At 40.1% G+C, this 26905-nt stretch overlaps 1 protein-coding gene across 4 annotated transcripts in view; it reads right to left on the bottom strand.

Moving 5' to 3' along the window:
* Positions 1 to 26905, bottom strand: part of FMNL2 (formin like 2) — a 279240-nt gene that overhangs the window by 39532 nt on the left and 212803 nt on the right. For all 4 annotated transcript variants that reach the window (XM_064484782.1, XM_031451403.2, XM_064484783.1 and 1 more), the window contains exons 7-9: positions 24658 to 24766; positions 21038 to 21114; positions 18918 to 19011 (exon numbers count right to left, since the gene is read on the bottom strand). In XM_064484782.1, the coding sequence (XP_064340852.1) occupies positions 18918 to 19011; positions 21038 to 21114; positions 24658 to 24766 (280 nt within the window). The remainder of the gene's footprint in view (positions 1 to 18917; positions 19012 to 21037; positions 21115 to 24657; positions 24767 to 26905) is intronic.

Here is a 26905-nt window from a genome sequence, read left to right as displayed (position 1 = left end):
TGGATGCAGTTTTCCTTTTTACAGATGTACTTTTGAAACAGACATGCAAAAAGATTTTAATAATTTTCTATTTAAATTCCCTGAAAATTAAATTCCTTTTAAATTCCTTAAAATGTTCATATCAAGTCTAACCAAATCAAGTAATTTTAAGCATAAAATACAACACAAAAACTTTGGGAAGCTATCTAACCCGCTCAGGGTGAGTACAGAAATTTGCAGTAATTTGTGATGTAGCACTCTAGAGGCCTAAAATATACGCATGTAGCTCAAATTAATGCTTTCACTGAACAGGTAAAATAAGCAGATAAAATACTGTGAACTCCAGGGCCCCACAGCATTCTGCATATGTGTGGAATTAAATACATGGACTTAAAAACATAGAGTCAAAAAAAGATTACTTTGTAACCTACCAAATAATAACTCTCTGAAGACTTACTCCCAAAATCAAAGAATAAACTTTTTAATTTAATTCTGTCAGCATCCTTGTCTACATCCTTGTCTACCTTTTTTGGAGCAAAGTCCCACATCCACTGGTTTATTCATTCCACCTTCAGAAAATATTTACCCGAACACCCATGGATTACGTGTTGTATAAGTAAGACACAGCCTCTGGTCTTAACATTTTGTGAATGTAATCCAGGTCCCACATGCTTAACTACATTTTGTGATTCTCTTTGTGATCTTAGGAATACTCCAACCAATCCTAAATCCTAAAGATTTCTCCTAAAATGATGTTTCATAATGCTACAATGCAGCCATTTAATTCTGTCATATTAAATTCTGTGATAACTCTTGTATATTACATGAAATACAAGAGAAATCAACAAACAAGTTCTTATACTCACACACATTTTTGTGAAGAGATTATTCAATGAAGGCAGAACTTTTATGTTTTGTTCACTACTCTATCCTCAGCATCTAGAACAGTGCTTAGCATGTTGTAAATTCTCAATATTTGCTGAATTGCACTGAAGAGAGGATAAACAAGTAATTATGTGAAAATACCCTTAACAAAAGGGTGAGTGACTTGCACTCTCCATCACATTTTAGAGTGAAACAAGAACCATCAGACCACTGTAGTCAGGGACTAGGAGTGAATCTTTAGTGCTGGTTTCTGAGCCGAAACTGTGTGCTGGTGAGTAGTAGCCTTTGACCTCCGAAGGTCTTCTAGTCTTAAAGCAACTTAATTTTCTCAACAAATTCAGACCACATTTACCACATTCTGATGACAACTACCTATTGAGCCATACCCGCCTTAACAAAAAAAATAATTACAGAAAACAGAAGGACAGTGCATGGGCCCAGTCTGGAGAAAATGAAGGAGGCTCCAGAAGGGAGAATTTCAAGTAAAGCCTTTAAAAAACCATGTGTGTCCAGTTCCACCCTAGACAGCCCAATTCAGGGGGCCCAGGAGAGGCTGGGATGGCATGAGCGCATACAATTAGAAAAGCACTGTGGACCATTTTGACGCTGAGAACCAGAGAGTTAAAGGATGCCATGTTCTGCCCCCCTGGCCCCCACCAGCCCCTCTAAAGAATATGCTGCAAGTTCTCGGGAAAAAAGGCTTGCTGAATGGGGTAGGGCAGTGCAGGACCAGTTCCCTAGACCGTGACATTAGTCACATCTTATGCCCAACCAAAGGCACAAGTGTTCCTAGCCTGCTGAAAAAAAAAAAAAAAAAAAAAAAAAAAAAAAAAAAAAAAGCCCAGTGGGTGACAACTGCCAAAGCTTGGTATAGAAAAGCTCAGAATTACAACCTGAATTTTCCTTGAGAGAAACTTCAACCTAAGAGCCTGTTTCCCAGAAGGGTGGTTTACTATAATCTGTTTTGTGAGGTGGGTGGTGGCAGGAGAAAGGAAGAGAGGTGGTCCTGGATCTGGGGACAGCTACCAGCTCTCTTGAGAAGCAGGCTGTGATGAATGTTCTGCTGAGCAGCCTGGCACTCACTGAACGAGAAAAGGCAATGCCCTGAGGGAACAGTGATGATAGACACAATTCCTAGCAGGGCAAGACCTCTCAAATCAAAGAATGTCAGAAACCTGGAAAGCACCTCTGGTACCCTCAGTTTATGAATGAGACTGACACCCAGACAGATCAAATATCTCCCACTTGATAAAATGTCAACAGAGGCTAGAACCAGGTCCCCAACTGCCAGCCTGATGTTCCTTCTCCCACACAGCCCAGAATGTTCCGATACACATATTCCATTTAAGACGATAGTAAAAGCATTCCAGAATTATCTGAGACGCCAACAGAGATGAAAAATGCTGTTATCAAAAACCACAATCATTACATGGGTCATGCACTTGATGTGCATGCACCAGAATCTTCCATGGAAAATCCATTTAGAAAAAAATGGCTGATTCCTGGGGTCTAAGTCATGATACACTGAATGAGAATCTCCATGGACAGAACTAGGAATCTGTGTTTTTAAAAAGTACTCATGCTTGTTACACAGTGGTTTATACAAGAGGAGACTAGCTGATTAAACCCTCAGCCTTTTTGACTACCAATTATAAACTGGAGAGCAAGATCATTAACTCTCCAACTTTTTCAATTGCCAATTTAACTACTCAAATAAAGTCACACAGTTACTATAACTGAGTATCACAGGAATGTAGCAGGGATTGGCCCACTGTTCCTGCATAGGTACAATGAATAATAAAGTAACTTCCAAATAATCAGGGATTGTGCCCAGGGCATTAAAGAAAATGGATTCTATATGGCTGAGGAAAGCACATGTAGGCAGCAACAAAACTACACAGATTGTTAATAAAAAGGATGGCATCAACCCCTGAACAAGCAATATTAGATTAATCTCAAGTTGAATATTGTAATAACTTATAAGGAAAAAGAATATGAAAAAGAATATGTGTGTATGTGTATATATATATATATAAAATTGAACCACTATGCTGTACACTAGAAACAAACACAACATTGTAAATCAACTATACTTCAATTAAAACAAATTTTTTTCAAGTTGAATAAAGATCCCCCAAATCCGTGTGCTAGCCTGGTAGATAGAACTGAAATAGACATTAAGAGGAGCCTTGAATAGATGCCGTTCTTTAAAAAAAAAAATCCCTCATTCTGTTAACTAATCCATGCTGAGAACATATGTGTTATGAAACATAGTATTAAATACTTTCAATCTTTAACAATAATAGACTTAAATATCTCCTGATTTACAGCTCCTATGAAGTTGGTGAAAAGGATCCAAACATACACAACAAGGTGCCAACACAGATGCCAGCTTGGGGAACCGTGAGAGACTGATCACTCCCCTCATCCACCGTGAGAACAAGAAGGGCCCCTCCCACCAGCTCCACCAAGCCCCTCTCTGGAAAGGCTGAGTTAGACTGCGCTGCAGTGAGTCTCAACCAATGAATTCAGGGTGGGACTTTCTGACATTGCTCCATAGGAACAGTGGGGTTCCTGAGCCCTGCTTCATTTCTGCTTAAAAAAAAAAAAAAAAAAAGGAAGCATGCAAACCAGATTCACATTTGTTTCTATGTGACTTTAGCAATCATTAAACCAGTGTATACTACAATCCCACAGGAAATGGGAAGATATGTTTGGGAAAGGCTGGTAAAAGTTATGTCCCACATCAAAGGAACGTTGTCTTAGCTCTTACAGCTCACATCTGGACCACCTCCACACACTTGGTTCAAATAATACCACCATGGCTGAACACGCCTCTTCTCCCCTTTGAAACTGGCCTCATTTAGAAAACTGATGGGGATAAAGGGAGCAAGACACTGATTCCCAGTTATTTTCAGAACCTACACAGTGGCCTTTGTGGGGATGCTCTCAAGGGCTTCATCAAAACGTACAGAGGGGCCAGGAGCACTTTTGCATGTGTGTATTATTGCACATTATGTATTGGTGCATATAACTTCCACCTGCCAACAAAGACCAGACATTGTATGATCCAAAAACTTTCAAGTAAAACCACTGTACTATTGCAACTGAAATCTATTATTTCTCGACTTTTCTAGTCACTGGTATTTCTCATCCCCCCATTAGCTTTGACATCGATTTCCTGTATCATAACAAATAGCCACTGGAGAAGGTAGCATAGGGGGTGAATTGAAGAGACACAGCTACAGGAAGGCTGAGCAGAGAAACTGGAGAGGAGCCCACTCCATTGAGAATAAGATGTCCCACTGCTAGCAGCCAGGGCTACCAGAAATTAGGTCCACTAGGCAAAAAGAAAAAAAAAAAAAAGAAAAGAGTATATGCTCTGGAAAAGCATGCTCTCCACTGTACAACTGAGAGGTATCTTCATTTATAAATCATTTATAAACCAGTCTCATGCAAATAAATTCACTCACCCTGATTAACACCGTGTGAAGTGAAAACACTCAGGCTGGGATCAATCATGGACCACAAAGTTGTCTGCAAACACAGGTACCCATCCACCTGTCCCTCTGGAGTCCTGCCTAACACAGGCAGCCCTCTGTACCTGTATGCTGTAACACTGGTGAGTGTGAAGGGATTTGAGGGCAGAAATGGGTTTATGTAGAGTATTAAATAGAGGACCATAAAACCTAGGTTACAAGTCATAGCACCACCACTAACCTGCTGTGAGCTTGGGCAATTCAGTGAACCTCCCCAGAATTTGCTTTTCACATCTATTGATTTCTAAGCCTTAGATTATATTGTCAATTTTCAAACCCTTTTCTGGGAAGCTGTAAGGGTTACAGAGGAAAGTTTTGGGGGCTCAAAGGATGGGAGGGGGGCCTGGCAAGGACAGAAAAAGCACAAATAAGTAAGGTTCTTGAGACTTCTATCCTCATTTATCTAACTCCGCTTTATTATACTGAAATGACTGGTAAGATTTTTTGGAGGGGTGGGGAAAAAAAGTTTCACTGAAAGTTTTCATTACTAACAAAAGTTTGAAAAAATCCTCTCACTCGTTATCTTGAAGCTCTAAAATTCTTATCCAGGTCTGGCAATATAACATGATATTCCCAAACTGAGCGGCTAGGAAGCTCTACATAAAGCAAATTTAGAGAGATGCACTTGGCTCTGCAGGCCCTGAGTACCAAGCTTGAGGGCCGAAGTGCTATCCCACGTCATCTGGCTCACTCTGAATCCTGCCCTGCCCAGATAAAACAGACTACACCCATGACAAGCAAGATACATTTTCACCTCAAGGAGGACTGAAGCAAAAGCAGGGCTTCTGCCAAAAAACAACTCAACTCTTTTCTCCAACATCTGTGAAAGACATTTCTGAACAATGTCCCAAACCATCTGGATAAGCTGGGGGCCCTAAATGCAGAAGAAGCAGTGGCTTAAAGTGTCTCTAAGGGTGGATAGAGCTTAGGGAACGATTTCCCTAAAAACTAGTAGCAGAGAAGATGGTTTCACAAAAGCCTTGTAATAAAGAGTATTATCTTGCTAGCCAGATGCTGAAATAAATAACAGATCGCCGGCCTTCAGTCACCTCTTGGTCCCCTGCAAGGTCAGTGACTGTCTTTGGCTTCGTCCAGCAACAGCTCCCAGGGCACCACACAAAGTCTGCAGCCAGACTGAGGCCTGACTTATGAAGTGGCTATAAAATACGTTTCTGGATTAGTTATATAAAAACTAAAGGCCCCTCACTAAAGTGTTTCCTTCTTGCCCCGGTGCCCGGCGACGGCCTCAATGCGTTCTTTTTCTCCTCTCACAATAGGCCCCTGTGATCTGCAGGGCTCCCTGCAGAAGGCGCCGTTTTAAAGGCACAGTCTATGACGACTGATTAGACTAGCCTTCTTGGGCCTGCCTGGGAACAAAAGTTCCGTTTTCTTTTCAGGGCCGCATGAAGTCAACAGTTATTACATCGTTAGTCCTAGGTGAACAGCATCTTTTACCTTCCACCAAGAGCACTGGCTGTCTAAGGATTCCTGACGCCATCATGGCCCAACAAAACCACTTTTCTAGAATGTTCTGTGGTAGTGGGGGTCTATTATCTTTTTCCCCTGAGGTGACTAGACATTTCAAACATGGACCCCCGAATGGCTGCTGTGACAGAGGCAGATCACTCAGACCTGCCGCTGGCTCTCCTGTCTTCTTGGGATTTAAAAAGCGGAAATCTTCATTAGGCTGAAGCATTCTGAAACGAAACCACCTGGTCTTGCCCCACTGAAATAAAAACTAATGAAAGCTAAACAACTAAATGGATTCTACAATCTATCCAACCCTCCTTCCTTATAAATTAATGAAACATTTGTATCAACCTGGGACTGACAGACATCTGATTATGAACTGAGGTTTCACCCACATACTGCTAAACACCCTTGTGAAAACTTCAGTCACTTTTCCAGATGTTTCCAAATATCCAGATGTTTGGCACAAGGCACACAAAGCATCCAGACGACTGTTTTACTTTCCATGCATGTATTTTACTGTACTGAATAAAGAATCCTGACAAAGAAGCCAAGGGCTAGTAAAATCCCCAGAGAAGGACTTGCTGACATCCTGCACCTTAAATGAGAAATGCACTTTTATCACTTTCCTAAAAAAAGATGATCTTCATTAAATTCTAGAGAGTAAGGCTCCACAACACAACTCCTCCTCAATGAAATCTTTTGGAAATACCCCTCATGTCTGACGTGAACCTCTCTGGCTTCAAGGCAAGACTCACACCTCTTGGCCATCAGGAGGGAGACATACGGAGTCTTTTAAGGCTTCTATTCCTACAGGAAGACCAAAATACTTTCTAGTTCTGCTACTTAAAGAGATTCGTATTTAAATAGCTAAATGATGAAGGCCTTCAGTCATCTCTGGGACAATCTGCCAGTCAGATCCCTCGACAGCAGAAGGCCTAACACTACCCTTCATTTCATTCATATCTCCTCTCAACATCATCCTGTGCACACACACCCAATTTGCTTGAGCCAGGCAAGGGAGGGAACACAACGACCCATTTCTAGTGGTCACCACATGTTCCCTAAACCATCGCACCAGCACATGGTGGTCTCACCACAGACCTTGGGACCTGCTTAGGGGGCACACGTCAACCCGTGCTCTCCTCCTGCATAAATCACAACAAATCAAATTAAATCAAACATGTGCTAAGAATTCAGACCCCTGGAAGACGACTCTTTGTTTGCTAGATCAAAGAACTCAGTCCATAAATAGGCAAATGCCCGAGTTTGTCCGCTGCCCACTCCAAACTCTCATTTCACATCTCCTCTAGTTTCTTCCGTGCTCTGCCTCAGTTCTGTGTCTTCCTTAGGAAGACCCTGATCTTAGCTTCCCATAACTACTTCCACCCAGCCCAAGATGACAGCAGACAACAGACTTGGGCAGCAGTTCTTAAAGGGGGGTCTTCAAACACTGAGGGCCCCCAGACCCTATGACAGGGTCTATGAGATCAGAACTGTTTTTATAATAATACTAAGATGTTACCTGACTTTTTCATAGAGTTAACACTTGCACTGGTGGTGCAAAAGCAATGGTAGCTGAATAAAACTGCTGGTGCCTTTGCACAATTCAAGGCAATGGCACCAAATTGTACCAGTTACCACTGTATTTATCACAGCCATGCATTCTCAAGGTTTTTTTTTTTAAACAGCAGTTACACTTGAGAATACCCTTGACAGGGGGAGGGTGTAGCTCAGTGATAGAGTGTGTGCTTAGCAGGCACGAGGTCCTGGGTTCAATCCCCAGTACTTCCATTAAAAAAAAAAAATTAATAAATAAATAAACCTAATTAACATCCTCCCCAAAAAAGTTAAAAAAAATTATTTAAAAAAAGAATACCCTTAATAACACATTAAAAAGTATTAATTTTATTAAATTGCAATCCCTGAATACACACCTTTGTAACATTGTGTGATGAAATGAGAAACCTGCATAAAGCACTTTTGCTGCACATTAAAATATGGTTGTCTTAAGGAAAAGCACTTCTGTGATTAGTCTAGCTACAAGATGAACTAGCCCCTTTTTTGTTTTTGTTTGAAAGGATGACTGACAAGCAAGTTATTTAGACTCATACACTTGGCAGTTCTTTTCTTGAAAATGAATGAAATGAGCCTTTTATTTTAAAGAAAACAATTGACAATATTTGTTTCCAATGATAAAAATTGAGCTTTCAATCAAAAATGAGAATTTTAGAAAACTTGTATCCACCCCTCTGTTTGAGTCTGCTCTCTCATTTATTACCTTCAGTTCAAAACTAAGAATCTGACCTTGGGCATTTTCCCATCAGTAAAAAATTGAATTTAATGAAAAAAACAAAGTTAACTTTCTTCACCTAAAAAAAAAAAATCCCAGATCTCATCTGTTCATTGTGTTGCCACCTTCTTAATTAAATGTAAACTATCTGAATAGATTCATGTTGTCCAGTTATGTCCACCTCCCATATTCAGTGAATCACTCGGTCTCTTGTTGACTTTTCTTCAACTTCATGGCTTCACATCCATGGCCACAGCCACCAACTTAGTCCAGGGCCCAGTTTTTTAATGCCTGAACTACCTATCTTCCAAACTCCAGCATCTCTCTCTCCTCTGTAATATTTTTTATGCATAGTGTTGATACTTTTTAAGATTTTTCAGAACTACAAAAATGCCCTTTTCAGATTTTCACAGGATCAATGGAGCAGATACAAATGCACTTTATAAACTGTAAACTACTACATAAGTATCAGTTGCTTCCCTCTCTGTTTTTCATTTCCCTCCTACTTTTATCTGTCTTCTAGTTGAGATTCTTTTCTATTCACAGTGAAGATTTTCAGAATCTCCACTATTCATCAGAACCTTAATCATGCTTGCCTCCGGTCCTGCTTTATTCCGTAACATGGGCCCCAGTCAGATATTTTCTCTTGTCAACTAGCCCATTTATTCTGACATGCACTGCCCCAAACACAAATTTCATGCGAATCTCTCTTCCCAGAATTGCCTTGACCGACCAAATCAAGTCTCTTCCTTTATAACTGTGCTAAGACCCAGCCTCTCTCTCTAAGCCCCATACAGACAGCCCAGTTTGTCCTAGATTTTATAAATAACTTCGAACACTCCAATACTCTACCCAATCAATAACTGTTTTGATTAGGTTCATTTTTTGGCAGGAAGCTGAGGGTGTGTATGAATATGTGTAGAAGATGTTTAGTATGTGACAATGTGTTACATAACACTGACCATGAGCCTTGGAGTTAAATGGATCTAGGTAGGACCTCCAAGCGTGCCACTTACTAAAGTACATCAGCAGGCCTGTATACTCTGCCCTCTCTTTCCTTATTCCTACTTCACAGGGTAGATTTTAGAATTGAAGTAATATATGCTAGCCTGCTGGCACTCAGCAAACCAAAAATGGTGGGCCTTACTATTTCTATGTAAGCACATGTCTTTCTATACACATAACAAACACACCAACTGGAATAAAATGCAACAGTTTCATGAACTCAGTTCATGTTTACTTTCTGAATGATTGTTCCCTAGTTGAAAAGAAACCAACCAAACAACACCCTTCTGTATTGACTATGGAGCCCAAATAAATAACTTGTTTATATTTTTAAAGTATTCAAATTTCAAATGAAATTTGAACTTGATTCATACAGGGAGTCAAGCTCAATAAGCATATTCACTGGCAAAAACAACTCGAACATCAGTTTAAGTTATAAGAGGGAAATATAAACATGTAAATGGAAACACACTTCTAAAAGTTTTGAATTGTTAAGTGTAGTATACATTTGGTCCTTTCTTAACTAAATACCTATTGAAGTCAGCTCTGTCTTTCTCAAGGCAATGGAAATTTTGTGGGACAAAAATCATGCCTTTCATTTTCTGTCAAATTCTCCTGATCCTTTAAGAGTGCTTCTTCCCTGGTAAGAAATATATTTGCTCAACAATTCCCTAGAACTTCCAAAGAATTCTGATTTTGTTTATTAGTTCTAAAGAAAAGTGGTAATGATCAATGCCTTTATTTTTGGAGAGATGTTACACAAAAAATAACTGAGCATCTTTAGAAAGGACAAGAGAAAGCAAGTCAAATGAAATGTTCCTCAAAGAGAAAATCTCACCCTGTATCATAGAGACATTTGGCCACATGAGGCAAAATATGACTCCCAAAGCAGTAGAAATAAATACACACACAAATTAGAAGAAACACAGCCACTTCAAATCCTTTCACTGGTTTCCCTTTACAGGTTATTATGCATAAATAGATCTTTCTACTCTTACTCACAATACATGCACACACACAATTTACATACACACAGATCCACACATATGACACATATATGATTTATCTTATCCTTTTTCTAGTTAACAGATCTAGCACAAGAATTTTGGTAATTAATTTAATGGCTCTTTTTGAACTTAGAAGTTTAGTTAAGACGGTTAACATGGCCCTGTCTCTGGGGCTTAGCTACTACTTAGCACTAGGTTTAGTAACAACTACAATAACCTATAATTCAGAATTATTTGACATCTAAAAACAATTACTTATATTTCCACTTAATGTAAAACTACTTAAAAAATAGCTAGAACAAATGTAGAATAGTGAAGTGTACTTAAGTCTTACGATACAGACTTTAAAAAAATACATATCCTTACTATGTGAGTCAGGGTAGAGCGAGAGAGAGAAAGAATAAGTAGGCTGTTCTTTCACACAGAAAAAGAAACCAAGCTGATCCTAAAGCAGACCTTTCACCTTTCTCTGCAGAAATAAACTGCCACAAAATGGCACCCAAATCCTGACAGGGAACTGAAAACTCCCATTCTAACAATGGCTGTCGGTGACACCATCAAAGCTAGAAGAATTTTGATTCCAATTCTCTTATCAATCCACAACAGAGTGCATCACACCATCCTTACAAGCCCGCGGCCAGAACCTCTTCTAAACAACAAAGAAACCCTTCCCAAGTGAAAGCTCTGCCTTCGGGACTGTGCCAGCCTCTGCTTCGGCCTCTCCGGGGTCTTCAAGTAGCACACAGCTCTCACTGCTTCGTCCTCAGGGCATCCATGGTTTTCTTCCCAGAATATGGTATCGGGGCACACAGGCCAGTTGTTTTACAGCTGGCAGAGGGCACAAGTTTTAGAAATGGCATTTTTAATAAATAAAAACAAGGAGTCAACACCCTGATTTTAAAAAAGTGGCTGCTACAATGAAATCGAAGATAAAGCTGCCTATTGTACAAAATTGCACTCAGGCTTGTGGAGAGAGAGGAGGGTCGAATGACAGTCAGCTTGAGAAGCAAAGCATCTCTACCAAGGCTCATCAGACACCATGATAATCTCATTACCTTCCTGTACTTCCTTTTTTTTTTTTTTTTTTAAGTTTCCTGGGCCCCATTAAAGTCAAGTCCTGAAGATGTTAGAAGTGAATGAACACAGCAGCAGAGCGAGCAGACGACTGTCAATGGAGGAAGAGGCCCAAGGAATTGGAAATATGAATGGCAAAATATCTGAAACACATCTCAGACCCCAACCACACCCATCTGTCAAAGTGACTTCATGCTGAGACCACCCAACTGGCTTGTGGTACAAAACTTAACAGCCATTTCTTTATTGAGTCGATCTAAATAGCTGATGCTTGGAGGAGACTGAGGAATCCATTTTCTACTACTGTTCCTTGCTACCTTTAGTTCCCAGGGCACTAGGACGACTCTGGAATAAGCAATGAGGTGTTTGGTGATCTGCTCCTAATGTCCTATTTCACCTTTTCTCTTCTCACAGCCTGCCTTCGTTAAGATTGGAGATATAAGGTAAACTGAAGCGTTATGACAATGTCATCTTCTTTGTATAAAATGACATCTTGACCTGGTGTGACAGGCTGAATAAAGCCACCTCCCAAAGATGTCTACATCCTCATCCCGGTTACCTGTGAACATTTACCTTACACGTCAAAGGCACTGTGCCTACGTTAAGGATCTAGACGGGGGAGATTATTCTGGATCATCTGGGGGGCAGGCCCAATGGGATCACAAAGGTCAGTAAAGGAAGGAGGCCAGAGGATGAGAGGCTGAGAAGGCCCTGGAGCCAAGGAGTGCAAGCAAGTTCTAGAAACTGAAAGGGCAAGGAAACTGATTCCTCAGAGAACACCACCCTGTAGACTTATTTTATTCATCTGACCAAAAGAACTGTAAGATAATAAATCTGTGTTGTTTTGAGCTGCTAAAGTTTATGGCATATTTGTTCCAGCAGTGGTAAGAAACAAATACACTGTGTTAATTCTTATTTATCCTAAAGTCAGCCCAGGCACCCTTTCCTACAGGAAGCCTCCCCTGAAAGCTCGTACCCCATCATCTGCCCTCCTTCCCCCTCCTCCTTTTGCCCCGCTGTTCCTCCTCTTCACAAAGCACCTAGCATTTACCTTTATACAGCCTAGTAGGATAACCAGAAATAGTCATCTGTTTCCTTAACTAGATTGGGATGTTCCCTCTTAAGGGCGGAACCTCTGTCTTATTCATCTTCTTATTTCAGTGTCAATGTTCCTGACATCTACGGGCACTCAAATACTCATGACAATTTTTTCCAGTAAGTTAGCATGACTCAACCCTAAATGACCAGCAGGATACTGCCTTCACTTCCTTACTACATGATAAAGACACAGATGATTAAGAAGTAACTGGTTCATTACCGGAAGCTCAGAAATCCTATATAAATGCTTCTTTCTCCTCTAAAAAGGATATGAAAATATTATTTGCCCATAGTACACTGGCTTCAAAGTAGTAACCACTCTTTCTACCTCCAATGAAAAAGTTGATACAGTTTTCAGTCCTGTGGAGAAACCAAGAATTGGGTTGAGTGAAGAGAGAGAGAAAACAGAAGAGGAACAGCCAGAGATGAACAGATAATTCTCCAAAAGTTATTGAGGTGAACTGTATTTTCCCAAGATGCCCACAGCAGTCTCTCCCACTCCACATGTCCTTGTGCACTGTGACCCTCCCACTGCACCATCAAGAAGTGAAGTCACTGCTTTCCCCTTTGCATCTGGGTTGGTCTTAGCGACTCACTTGTAACCAACCAGCAGAAGCAACACTGATGAATTCCAAGACTAGTTCAGAAGACACGTTGTGACTTCTGTCTCTTTGAATGTCTGCTCTCCATGCTCCCTCCTGGGCACTCCCTCTTGGAAGCCAGCTGTCATGCTACGAGATGCTCCAGCCACATAGAGCTCTACACAGAGGGAGGAACTCTGGTTGACAGGCTCCACTGAGCTCAGTCTTCGAGTCATCACCGCCCAGAAACTAGATACACCAGTGAAGAAGCCTTCAAGGGAACCCCTGCCCCAGTCCGTCGCATCTTTCCTGATGAGACCCCAGATGTGACGGCGCAAAGGCAATCATCCCTGCCGTGCCCAGCCTGACCTCCTAACCTACAGAATCCATGAGCCTAATAAAACTAAGTTCAGAGTAATTTATGATGAACAAGCCATAACTATAACACTGAATACACCATCCAAAGGATAATCATGGTGACTTTGCTTCCTGATCCTCGAGAGACGGACTGGTCACAGTCCAGGTGAATTAGAGCAATCTAATTCTGGGCCAATATGGTGAAAGTCACAGATGTTCTAGAACTGTCACTTCCAGAGTTTGAGATTTGAGAGAACACATTTTTTATAGTTCAATAAGAGACTGAAAACAGAAGTACCCTTTCTTCTATGCTGAAATTTTTTTACCACTGAACGAGTTATCTGGATGGTCTTGTGCTCGATTTATAATGCTACACCCTTCAAATATTTGAGAGGTTAGATTAGATGGGATTAAACTCAGAGGGATGCTGGAAGCACACCAGAGTGTCTGCTCTCCTTCCTGCGCCATCGGACCCACTGTAAATAAAAGTTGACAGGCTTTCTTAAATCAACTTAATAATGTGGAGCGCCTGCGCTCTCAGACGTCCAGTAGCTAAACCACGTCAGCTCACTTAGGAAGCCTTCTAGCAAAAGGTGAAGAGAAGAACGGCGACTGCCAAGAGTGCTGTGCACGAGAGAGCTGGTGGCCTTGAGGGACTCATTTTACAAGGCTCCGTCTGTCAGTGCTGGAAGGTCAGACGTGGGAAGGATTTGGGCCTTTTAAGAACCAAACTGAAGCCTCAGGCTTATTTATTAAAGCCAGATACTGTCATTTTGGAAGCAGATGAGAACACAGTTATAATCAATCTGAAATCCTGATGAATGCCACGTGCATCTCCCAGGAGCCTGGGGGAGCTGGTGCACAAAGCCCTCAGAGGGTTTTATTAGTAGTGTCAGAGAAAGCTAGTCTGCTGCACTCTATGCAGCCTCAGTGCCTTTTCCCTTTGATTTCAAACAGGAGTTTTTTTTGTTTTTTGTTTTTTTTGCCAGACTTTTGGGGACAGTTTCTTAAAGGCAATTTCTCAGATATGTCAAAAAATATAATGGAAAACAGTAGGAAGACTAAGACAAGTTGAGGAGAGCAAGGACTAGGTAGAAGACCTCAAAGTTCCTAAGGGAAATTGGACTAAAAGGAGTGTTCCTAACTCCAAACTGGGGGCCAGCTGACGTCCTTAACCAGTACGTGTAATTTTCTGACCCAGAGGTTTGATAGCCACGGTCCATGTCATTTGGGAGAGAAGAAATCGTGTTTGTGGTGGCCAGGCTTCAAGGGCACAGCCTGAGCGTCTAGCCACATTTTAGGAATGTCTGCCCGTTTTCCAGTTTACTTTGTCGACTCTGTGCATGTCTTGACATCTTTCCCATCAACCCTTTCTTCTGTATGTTATAGTCAGTTTCAGCTTCTTGCAAACAAGACTCTGAAACTAATGCAAATACCAACAGAGTGACCTTTACTTCCAAATGTATTTTTTTTTTCTGTCTGGTAGAACAAATGCTCCAAAATAGCTATTGCCAGGTAACTAAGAAAGCACCAATTTAGGGAAGATGGTAATCTGTCCTTCCACGTGGTTAAATTAGCCAATAAGGAAAAACAGATGAATCCTTGTTCTCACCCTGGTCCTCAATTTGGGACCATAAATTTTCATGAGGAGATGTTTCAACACCAAAACCAGATGTGTTAATTCCCTTTATTAAAAAAAAATGTTTAAGGGAAAAGAATTCAAGGAGCATAATGGATTTAGTCTTCATCTACAAACTAGACTCAACATTTTCAGGCATGTCACAAACTATGCTTGGTACAAGTTTATTATCTGAATTTATGTAACTAAAACTCATTAATCATCTTATACATTGAGGTGATTTATGTGCTTGCTCAGTGACGTAGGGCAGGCTCAGGCCCAAGCCCCCAAAACCCACCAAAAGCGGGAATGTTAATTCTTCCCGCCATCAGCTACCATTAAATTGGAAATGCTATTTTCCTAAAACATGTACTTCAGACATTATGAGACACGTAGCATAAGAAGTCTTTGCAAAAACATAGAAAACCACACTTGCTGGGATTCTGAATATTAACTGAAATATGAGAAATCAATGTAATCATACATTAAAATCTATCAAAAGCTAAAAAATACTTTCCTTTAATTTACAGTTGAATTAATTAGAGGTGGTCAAATAAGACAGAATGGATTTGTTGGATCAAGAAGTAGAGGGAGAAAAAATCGTGCTACATACTTAAGATGTGTGGTCTTTAAATATGCTGTTAGCGTCTGCTACCACACTGCAGCAGTATGCTCAGTTACGCTCTGCCAATGATCCAAGACCAAAGGGTCTGGCAAGCTAACGCATGTTACTTTATCTGCAAAAATAGATAACTGATGTCTGATGTCAACCACACCACCACCCTACGCCACTCCCAGCCGTGAAAGCAGGGATAATCCCTGTATCCTTCTTAAGAAGATGAATGGAATCCCAATGTCCCAAAGCAATAAAAGCTTTAAAAACCATCTTATGGAGGGCAAAGACTTCTTTGGCCCGACTCCCTAGTACCAAGGTACCTGGGATGGTGCTCTCTCTGCCACGGGCAATTCAACAGGCATTTCTCACAAGATCCTATCTGCACAGGCATCTGAGATCATAAGGACAACTTTTCTTAATCAGCAACAGCTGGCTCCCAAACTTCCCTAAATCCAGAAGATTCCACTGACATTTTTGCTCAAATAATTAAAGAATACACTTTTCACTATGATATATCAAAAAAAAAAAAAATCAACTCACATAAAGATAGGCAAAAAGAAGAAAAGGAAAAGATTTAAAAAACTCTGGCCTGCGGGTAGCTTTATGTTTTTGTTTTTGTTTTGTTTTAAAACAAGATCAAAACAAACTAATGCTTCTTTCATCCTCAGACTCAACAGGTAAATAAGGCGATGATCTGGATGATCTTTTGACCTGTCCCTAAGAATAAAGTTTCTAAGGAGCATGCTCCTACTCTGTCCCCACACACATGGCTATTAGGACAGTCCTCTTCTTGGGCTGCCTACATGGACACCACGGCTTGAGGTGAAAGCAAGCCAGGAGCACCCACAGAACCAGCTCTGTCCTTGTCCCTTCTCCCGCTGGCATGGTTTGTTTTCTCTAAGATGCAAATGCCTGTCCAAGGAGAAATCAGAACTTAAACACCCACCATAATTCCTAAGAAATTACAGAAATGTGGTTAAAGCTCTACAAATTCAAGGTCAAAATTTAGCTTCTCTTTACTACTAGCCAGCTATTAGCTTTAGCAGGAGTACATTTTTTTTTCCAACTAAGCACACACTATGCCCTAAATGGCTAAATCACATACAATTCTGACACCAGACAGTTAAAACTCAATTCTGCCAGTATTTATGTGCAAATTATGCATAGGAAAGGCACTCTACCTTATTTAAGAGAAAATAAATTTAACATTCATCTCATGAATTACTGGCTTTAATGCATACTGATTCTATGCAATTATAATTTTAGGACATAATTTGACCTGCAGTAGTAATCAGTTGCTTGTTATAATGTGGCTTTTATTATAACAAGGATCACTGATAACTGTATAGTAAGTGCTTCCAGCGTGGAGAAGATTTTGCACGTGATACATTCAAAATATGATCTAATGATAAAAGATTTGAGAGTGATATTAGCTTTATATGCTGTTTTACTTTCATATTTGACCCATCTACCCAAACACATATCTCCTTATTTATAAACATAAGTTTTATGTACTGATGTATGATAATATAAAAACATTCTCTGACAAGTCTTATCTCTACATTCTCCATTTGTTTTGGAAGCCAGAATATGAATTTAAAGGTTCCCTACCATTTTTCATCATTTTCCTGGAACCCAAATCTTTTCTCTACGGTTGAATATATTCGGTTCTGTCCACGGTTGCATTAGCAAAATGGATAATATCAAAATCTTAAGGCACTGGGGAGAGGAAGGCAATGCAAATAAAGGGGCAGGAGGGCTGTTTTCTCTATGGACTGCAGCGTCTTTGAAGCCTGACAGCCCATATACAGGATTATGGGTGGCTCACTGGTACATCTGTCAGTGGGGGTGGTGAGTCTAATTAAGGGGGTACAGGGTGGGGAGGGGCTCCCAGATCCTGCCTAATACAGTTTATCCCTCAGCAGATTCACACACAACTGGGCCCAAACATCACCAAAAATGGAAATTCAAAATCAGGAGCACCAAATCTTGACCCTGGCTCTACCACTATTCTGACCACAGGACCACGGGCCAATAATATATTTGACATTTTAGTTTATTCTTCTGTAATATGGCAGTATTAATATTTGTCTTATTTGGTTCCTGTAGAACCAAATGATTTAATGTGTGTACCTGGCACAGCCCTTGGCACACAGTAGGACTTCAATAAATGCCAGCTCAGTTCTACTCCAGAGGCTCCCAGGAAAGATAAGTGTCTGGAAGTCCTTCTGAGATCTGACTTTTAATCCAGGTTGGGTTTTTTGTGTGTGCTGGTGGGGGGTGGGGGGAATTGAGGGGGATTAGGTTTATTTATTTAATTTTTTTTCTAATAGAGGTATTGGGGTTTGAACCCAGGACCTTGTGCATGTTAAGCATGTGCTAAGCATGCGCTCTACCACTGAGCTATATCCTCCACCTCCACCCCCAGTTTGGGTCTTAATCCAGAAGCATCTGGAATCAAATGGGATTGCCAGGATAAGGCACAACCTGGCTGATGGTCCCACTGTAAGCTGGGGCTCCAATGTCTTCAATTACTCTGGTAACATCCCACCTCAATGTAGCCTCAGATGTTAGACACATTACTAGGGGAGGCAGCCTTCTAGACTATGTAAAGCTGCACACCACCACCAAGGGAAACTGGCTACGATTTCCGTAGTGATACCCTGATACTCTGGTTCAAAATCCTTGGTGTCATATTATCTTCGTGTAACTGTTTCTTCTTTTGTAGTCAATTTAGTTTCCATTTCAATCAAGCATGCCCAGTGGCTGTTGTTTTCCTGTGACCAGATCACCAGATTAAGATGACTAACTGCTAAAATCAGTGTCTGTATTTGATATGTTTCTCATCGCATCCAGCAAAGCAATGATCATACATCTGATCTGAGGAAAATAACTACAATGAAGGAGTTGGTGAAATTTACAAGGTGGATGCTCAAGTAACAACCATAATGAAAACTTCGTACATTCAACAATATCTGCTTTCAAACTTGGCTATTCCGTGTTCTCCAAAGGAAAGCGAGTCCTGCAAATAGTTTTTAACTCTCCTTGGAAATGAGACACCAAGGGAAGCTTAATGCATCCACTTACAATATTTAGACTGAGTTCATTACTTCTCCCTCAGTGACATCTTAGATAATTTACTATTATACCCTTTAGGCCCTAGAATAAATGAAAAGGTAAATCATGGTGATGGATGTTAACTAGACTTACTGTGGTGATCATTTTGCAATATATACAAATATCGATTTGTTATGCTGTACACCTGAAACTAATATAATGTTATATGTCAATTATATCTCAATAATAACACACACACGGTAAACCATTCTGTTCAAAGATGTCCAAATAGAAGATGTTTGTGTGAGCCTTCTTTTTAAAACTATAGAGTATCCTACCTCCTTAAAGTTGTCAAATGCTGATAAAATGATTTCATGCCCGCCTCTGACAAGACAAACGGCTGCCAACAATTCTAAGACAAGGGCTTTTGTTCTGTCAAAACAAGAAGAAAAAAATACACAAATCAGTGAAAGTGAACGAATTGGCTGATTCTTCTATGATGAATGTGATAATAAAATATTTGTCCGTGTATGTTTTTTCAAACTTTTACCAACTGAGGCATAGTTACATTAAAGCCACGTGCATTTTCAAATCTTCACCAACTTCCACGTACGTGACTTACCGAGGGTAGCAAATTTGGAAGGCATGTTTCCCCCTCCCAAGACTACAAATTACTCACAAATGAAAATTAATTCTGGGAAGATTAAGTCTTTAGTTCTATCATCAGATGACTCAGTGTATGCTCAGTGTACTATGGTTGGAAAAGGGTTTTTACTAGCTAAAGACAATAGGAAACACAAGACTATTCAGGGAAACCACCCACTGGTTAAATATTTTCTCTGGTTTTAATAGACTCATGGACGTAGAAAATAAACTGTGGTTACAAGGCAGGGAAGAGAGGTGAGGGGTAAGGGACAGATTAGGAGTTTGGGATTAACAGATACACACTACTAATATAACACAGATAAACAACAAGGACCTACTATTTAGCACAGTGAACTATATTCATTATCTTGTAATAACTTAAAATGGAAACAAATCTGAAAAAGTATATGTATGTATATGGATAGCTTAATCTCTTTGCTGTACACCTGAAACTAACATTGTAAGTCAACTACACTTCAATAAAAATAAGAATTAAAAAAAATATTTTCTCTGGTCCTAGAGTCAGAGGTATAACATTTGCCAAAGTTCAAAATCAACTGAAATCAATGTCCTACATTTCAAATCTGCTAATTTGTGATGGCTCCATAAAAATCCCCTACAATATGCAAATTTTAATCATTTTTCCCCCTGTGCAGGAGATTTGAAAGGAGCTGGATTACAGCTGTGCTAATACAAGGGTATTTTCTCTGACTGAAGAAAACAAAACTCCATCTGAAATATTTTTAGAAGGAGAACCTTAGGGATACTATCTAAGTTTTCAAATACAACGTCAAGGACAGCGCTGTTTCTTCACAGTAAGATTACTTCAGTATTTCATCTTTTTTCTGGAATAAAAGCTATTGCCAACCTCTAAACGAAGAATGTTCTGATAATTCACAATATCAGCTGTCTTAAGAAAAATGAATAATGACCTCCCCGTAGTGAAAGCAGGAACAAAGATGTGTGACTACTTGGGGTTCTGGTAAACTAAGGAAGCAATCACAAAAGTGCAAAAGCTTTTAATCAGGGGAAGTCTAAAATAATAATATTCAACATTTAAATAGGATACACAGTTTGCATTGCACTCTGAATCAGAAAGGATCTAATTTATAATCATATTTTAATTGAATTAAGTTTTCAGATACACAGTCTATATAGAGAGATCTGATAAGAGGGAGTAACACGTGTGAAATGCAGAAATGCACTAAAATGGAAAACACATGACACTAAAATAAATTGATGAAGACAGGCTTCTAGACGTCATCTGTGATGTGAATAATACATGGCACTGGCCTTTATAGGAAAGTGAATACGGAAAGAAATCTGCATGCACAGTTATTTTTATTTTGTGGGGTTTTTTTTGTTGTTGTTGTTTGGTAATAAAAGCTACATGTGTAAAGGTTGCAAATGATGTGTGGAGAAGGGGTAGTGGTTTTCGTTTGCTTTCAGCAGTAAGTGGTGTGGCTAAGTCTGTACCAAGACTCTCCTGGCCACAGTCCCAACAACCTGGCAGCTCCACGCTCTTCACTCAATTTTGCTACATTTGCAAGGATGCTGAGAACCAGGCCTCAAGGGGAATGAAAGCTTGAAGTAAACAGTGAAGGGCCATAGCTATCACCAGTTGCTCAAACTCTGCCACACGTGAAAATCTAACAAAGCTGTAAATAAAATTCTACGTAGCCAAGGAGTCTGTTGGCAATCTTAATTTAAAAAGTTGTACTTGAAAGTTTCCAAACTCTTATTTGGTTAAGGGTCAATGAGCTCTCTGCTTTCCTAATTAGAGTTAGATCTGTATTTTACAAAGCCAGCTTACCTTGGATTCTTGTTGTTCAAGCTTAGTGCAATCTCATTGACAGCATGTGGATGAGACATGACCATGTTGAAACCATACTGAAATTGATATGGAAAAAACAAAGCATTAAGAGTCAATTGAGGGGACTGTTGATGTTGATGAAAAAACAAAAACCTAAAGTTTCTACCTAATGTAATTTTATACCATCATAAATGTACTTATGTCTCTAGCACATCAGTGTCTGAACATATTTCTCTATGAAAAATTTCAGGAATGATGCTATTATCAAGGCACCATATTCCCATTCTCTACGAATAAACTACATGCTTCTCTTTGTTAAAAAGGATGAAAAGGCTCCAGCCCACTGATTCTCCAACCCGGCTGCTTGGCAAAATTACCTGGGAAAGTAAACAAAATAAAACACCCATTACCCAGGACACACTCCAGGTCAATTTCTTTTGAATCTCAAGGACAGAGCCCTAGCATCTGAATTCTTTTAAGCTGACTTCACTGCGCAATGAGAGTGGACATCACCTCTAGTCCCTTCCCTGGGCAGTGGCTATCAGGACCAAAAGCCTGGGAAAATCTGCCTTGCTCTGAGGCAAGTTACTTCATCCTTCTATAAAATGAAGTAAGTTCAATAAACAGGACCAAGAATCATTCTTGATTCTTCTGAGTTGAGGATTTGTTCTTTCTCCTCCAAACTCACTCTCAGCTCACGATCTTATTTCCAGTTATGCTGAGAAAAAATAAGCAATCAGAAAAAAAACTTCCAAAAGCTCCCACCAAATCAACTCACCCACATAGATATGTGGCTTCCCTTCTCACTTCTTCCTGGAGGTGAACTCTCCCATGAGCCCAACTAAGGCCATTCCTGCACTTGAGCTCTTGATCCCATTCCCTCTCACCAACTTGAGAACATTATATGCTCCAGCAATTCTCCCACTCCATCATTATTTTTTCCCCTCTCTGATTCAATACCATTAGCATAAAAACATGATGCAAATTCTTACCTTTTTTTTTTAATGGAGGTACTGAGGATTGAACCCAGGACCTTGTGCATGCTAAGCACTCACTCTACCACTGTGCTATTACCCTCCCTTGCAAATTGTCTCATCTTAAACAACAGCAACAACAAAATCTCTCTTAATCCTACAACCTGTGTCCAGTTACTGCCTCAATTCTCTGCTATTCTTTTGCAGCAAAACTCCAACCACTTATGGTCTCCAATTCCTCTCTTCCTGTTCTCTCTCAACACTACTTCAATCAGGCATTTCATCCCCACCACTCTGATGAACTGCTACCGAGATTACCCATGACCTGCACTTGGCTAGAGCCCCTGGAAAACTCTCATGACTTAGCAGCAGCACTGGACACAGCTAAGTACTCTCTGCTCCTTGAAACATTTCCTGTACTTGGCTCCTATCTCTCTGGCTATTTCTCAGTCTCTGTAGCAAATTTTTCTTCATCTCTCTGACATATGAACAGAATACTCTAGAGTTATTTGGGACCTCTTTGCTTCTCTGTCTACCCCTGCTGATTTCCTTGACTCTCCTGCCTTTATATGTCACATATTAACTCCCAAGTTTGTACTTCCAGCCCAGAACTCCAGACCGGCATATCCGACCACCTATTTAAGATCTCTATTTGGATGCCTATGGACATCTCAAAGTTAACATTCCCCAAACTGAACTTCCAATCAGGTCTCCCAAATCTACTCATCCTGTAGCCTTCCCTATCTTAGTAGATGGCAACTCCATCTTACAGGTGCCCAGGACAAACACCTTGGAGCAGCCCTCCACTCCTCACCACAAACCCAAAGTTACTGTCTTTACCACCGAACAAAACCAGGATCTGGCCACTTCTCATCACCTCTGCTTCTATTATGCTGATCCGTACTTCCATCAACACTCACCTAAATTAAAGCAACAACCTCCTAAAAGGTCTACCTCCCTTTGTCTTTGCCCCCCAAGATCAATCCTAACACAGAAGCCAGAGTGATCATCTTAAATTCAAGTGTCAGATCAAGTCATACTTTTCCTTAGAACACTTCAATAGCTTTCCACTTATAGTAAAGCCAATGTTCTTCTACCAGCTTAGAAAACCCTACATAATTAGGACCCCATTTTAACTTCAGATTTCATCTTCTTCTTTCTCCTTCTTATTCATTCTGGCCCAGCCAACCTGACCTCCTTCCTGGGCCTTGAGCACATTAGACCTATAGTGCCTCAGGGTCTTTGCACCTGCCTCCTCTCTGCCCCGAATCTTCTTTCTTAAATATCCCTTACCTTGTTCTCTCATTCCAGTTGTTACAAATCTGATTTCACCACTCATTAGCCATATGACTCTGGGCTTCTCTATGTTTCAGTTTTCTCATCAATAAAATGGGGAGAGTAATATTACCAATCTCAAAGGACTGTTATGAGGCTTAAATCAAGTAATAGACTATAGTAAAGTACTAGACTGTAGGAAGCACTATGTGTTTGCTTTCATTTCATCACTGTTATTATCTGAAATTCTATACAGTTTACCAATTTAATTGTTTATCATGTCCCCCCTCAATATAAAGTGAGTTCCATGGGGCACTTATTTATTTGATGCTATAGTACTTGTGCCTAGAACAGGGTCTGTCTAACAAGGCTCAAAAAATATTAATAGATTGAAAGAATAAACACGCGTTTCCCTTCTTAAACTCAATCTGGCACACTTATGTTGGGTTTAAACTCTAATACATCCTATGTATTTACTGTCCATTTCAACTTGGACCCATCTGTAGCATCTCTATCAATGGAAATCAAATCCGAATTTCTAATTTGAACTTTTTGTCTAATTCTCACCCCAGTTTGCTTTTCCTAGGTTTTTTTTGGGGGGGGGGGGGCGGAATTAGTTTTATGTAGGTATGTATGTATATATGTATTTATTGACTGATTAATGAAGGTACTAGGAATTGTACCCAGGACCTCATGCATGCCAAGCACTCTACCACAGGGAGCTATACCCTCCCCTCCCTCCCCAACTAGACTTTCGACGCTATGAGTTCACCCTAGATACTCCAGGCTCTAACTCCCGCTTTGTGGTTAGCATGAATCCTACACACTGTAGCCGCTCCCGGTGTTTCTCAGAGTAGGGATAATCTGCATCCATCATCTGAAGGAGGACTCTGCCTTTCTAACAAGAACCCTCCAAGTGCTTCTTATGAAGATTAGGAACCAATGAGTCCAACCAACAGTAATTGCAACTCCTTGCCTGTTCATCATATAAGCCTTTGAGAAACAATGACCTACACAGTGTGTAAGTCTGTTCATTCCTAAGGTTCTAAAGTTGTTCCATTATTGCCCACAACCAGTGGCTTACTCAGTCTTTAATAGTCACAAACATTTACCAAGTCATCTAGACAAGTTTGTCAATGTGGGAGGAAAATTTCTTCCCTTTAAGTACATTATAAGTTATAAATGCTAATTAAAAATATAAGGGCCATAAATTATGAGCACAAATATGATCCAGACCTTTTTTTTCAATAGAATCTCATTAAATCCTGACATTTATCTCAAATAGAAATAATACAAAGAAACCAAAGAGAACAAGATCTCAGTCTAATGAATTCAAATTTTTTTTAAAAAAGATCAGAAAGACAAACCTACCTGATAATTCATGATGGCACGTAAACACATGATACAGACATGCACGTCATCTTTTTTACTCACTAATCTTGAATTTTTCAGGGTTCTTCTGCTTGGCAAAGTATTATACCTACAAATAAAAAAAGGAAACTTCTATAAAACTATAGACTACTTTCTATGTGTAGGCAAATGCACTTAAAGAAAAAAAAGGACATTGTTTTCTCTACCTTTGCCTATACCTAAATGTGGATGGCAGGTCAAACCACCACCAACTAACCCATCACCACCAAGCTGTTTCCATAGACCGTGAGGCCTGCATGATTCTGTGTACTGGTAATTATCACATCAGGCCAGATACCCACGGACAGCGCACCTCAACTCTCCTCACAGCATGTAACAAATCGGATTCTACGTGAAACTCATCAATAATCCAGGCTCTCGTCAACAGGCCAAGCTAGATTTGCAGAGGTGATCTGAGACAACATGCATGTAGACTGCAGTTGTAAACAAGTGAAGGGGGAAAGCTTAGCTTATTTGCAGACCTTCTATCATCTATCCCATTTTTATCATCTGACCCAATTTTAATGGTACCTTCCCTTCCCATCGTTGCTCTCAGGAGTCCCTGCTTCGGATTTTAAGCCTAGGCCAGGTCATATATTAGCTACTGTGATATCAGCCTGTGATACTGAACCTTAATAGTATGCAAAACTTAAATAGTATGCAAATACCTCCGCAGCCTGATCCCTCACCTAAAGCCCTTTAAGGCAGCTGAAACTGAGACGGAAATCTGCCGACATTTCAAAGGGTTATGATGTTTCAAATGAGGGTTCATTCTGGAGACCCTATATTGCTAAGCCTTAGTTCTCCTTTCTGCAGATTTATGAGAGTCTGCAAGTTATAAAGCAGTGACTATGTAAGATGGTACAAGTCAGAAGATGGTAACACTGAGGGCTTCAGTGTGAGATTAAAATGACTGCCTCAGAGGGGAAACCCGGGAAAGTTTTCTCCACAGCTCCAAGCTGAAGTGCAAGCACGTTTCAAAAGTTGTCAACTCACTTCCCACAGAGTCAATGACACAAATGTTCCAGGAAATAAGCTACAGGCCTTCCTTCTCCTTGAATTAAGCTGATTTTTAAAGTTTAAGGAAGCCTAATTAATACTAACTGCTTTCAAAAGTCTCACAGGTGCAGGTTAAGAGCGGAAAACTGAATTGACAGGTATGTCTGCAACTGTTCAGCTGAGCAACCCTTTTACATTTTATTTTCTATTCAAAAATTACCAAACAGAAGAAAGATGATTCTTTCATGTAAGCCTATTAAGGAACCAAATAAATTTTTGAAAAGTAGTTCATCAAGTCATTTGTCTCAATACACCTGACTGTGTAAAAACCTGGTTTGCTTACCCTGGTTTTAAGGAAGAATGCTTTGAGGACTTCCTGCTTTACTCACACTGGAAAATGACATTTCAGTAATGGAAGTTGGCCTAATTCAGTTCTGAATGCAGGAACAGGTAAGGAAACACATTCAGATTTTGGTGTTAGGAAGCCCAATGTCAGTGTCTGAAATACAACCTTAAAAGGTGCCACTTTGCCACAGCCCAAGCATGACTGCTAACACCTGGACAGAAGTCTCGCCGAGACTGGTGCCTCCGCATACAACCACCACACCACTAGTCCGACCCAGAATGTCATCTTCGCAGTCCACACCTGAAGTTTCTTCCCTTCCTCTGCCAGTCTTCACTTACGTTAACCTCAGGTTTGTATGTCATTAGTGGGATCACTTGTTGGCTTTGTAATAGTTGATTAGAGACAGTTGTCATTTCTAACTAAAAGCAATGGCTATTAGTGTAAAAAAGTCATCTAAGGTTAAAAAAAAAAAGTGTCATCAAGGGAATCAATCGTCATTTGCTGAATTATATTTACATGCGGTAGCAGTGACCACAGAAGATGTACCTACACAAACAAACCACTATTTAAGGAAGCTGGGCCAGGTCATTCCGCTTCACTTCCAAATAAATGTTCCTGATTTCAGAAAGGAGACCAAACTTACACATCTAATGGTGCTTCCTAAGAGGTGTAAAGTAACAAAACAGGTTCCTGCCTTTTATTTATTAATTCAGTTCTTCAGCTATACTGTAAAAAGACTCTAAGAAGGCAAAATACTTATATTATTTGGAGAAACCAGTAAAACTTGACTATAATAACCTACTTAGTGAATACTAACACAAAGGGCTTGTATTTGTTGTAGTAGGTGGTTAATCTCAAATGTAT

Source organism: Camelus dromedarius, chromosome 4, assembly GCF_036321535.1.
Source record: "Camelus dromedarius isolate mCamDro1 chromosome 4, mCamDro1.pat, whole genome shotgun sequence".
Lineage (NCBI taxonomy): Eukaryota > Metazoa > Chordata > Mammalia > Artiodactyla > Camelidae > Camelus > Camelus dromedarius.
The sequence above is the reverse complement of the archived record's forward strand: the minus strand, read 5'-3'. Positions and strand labels throughout refer to the sequence as shown.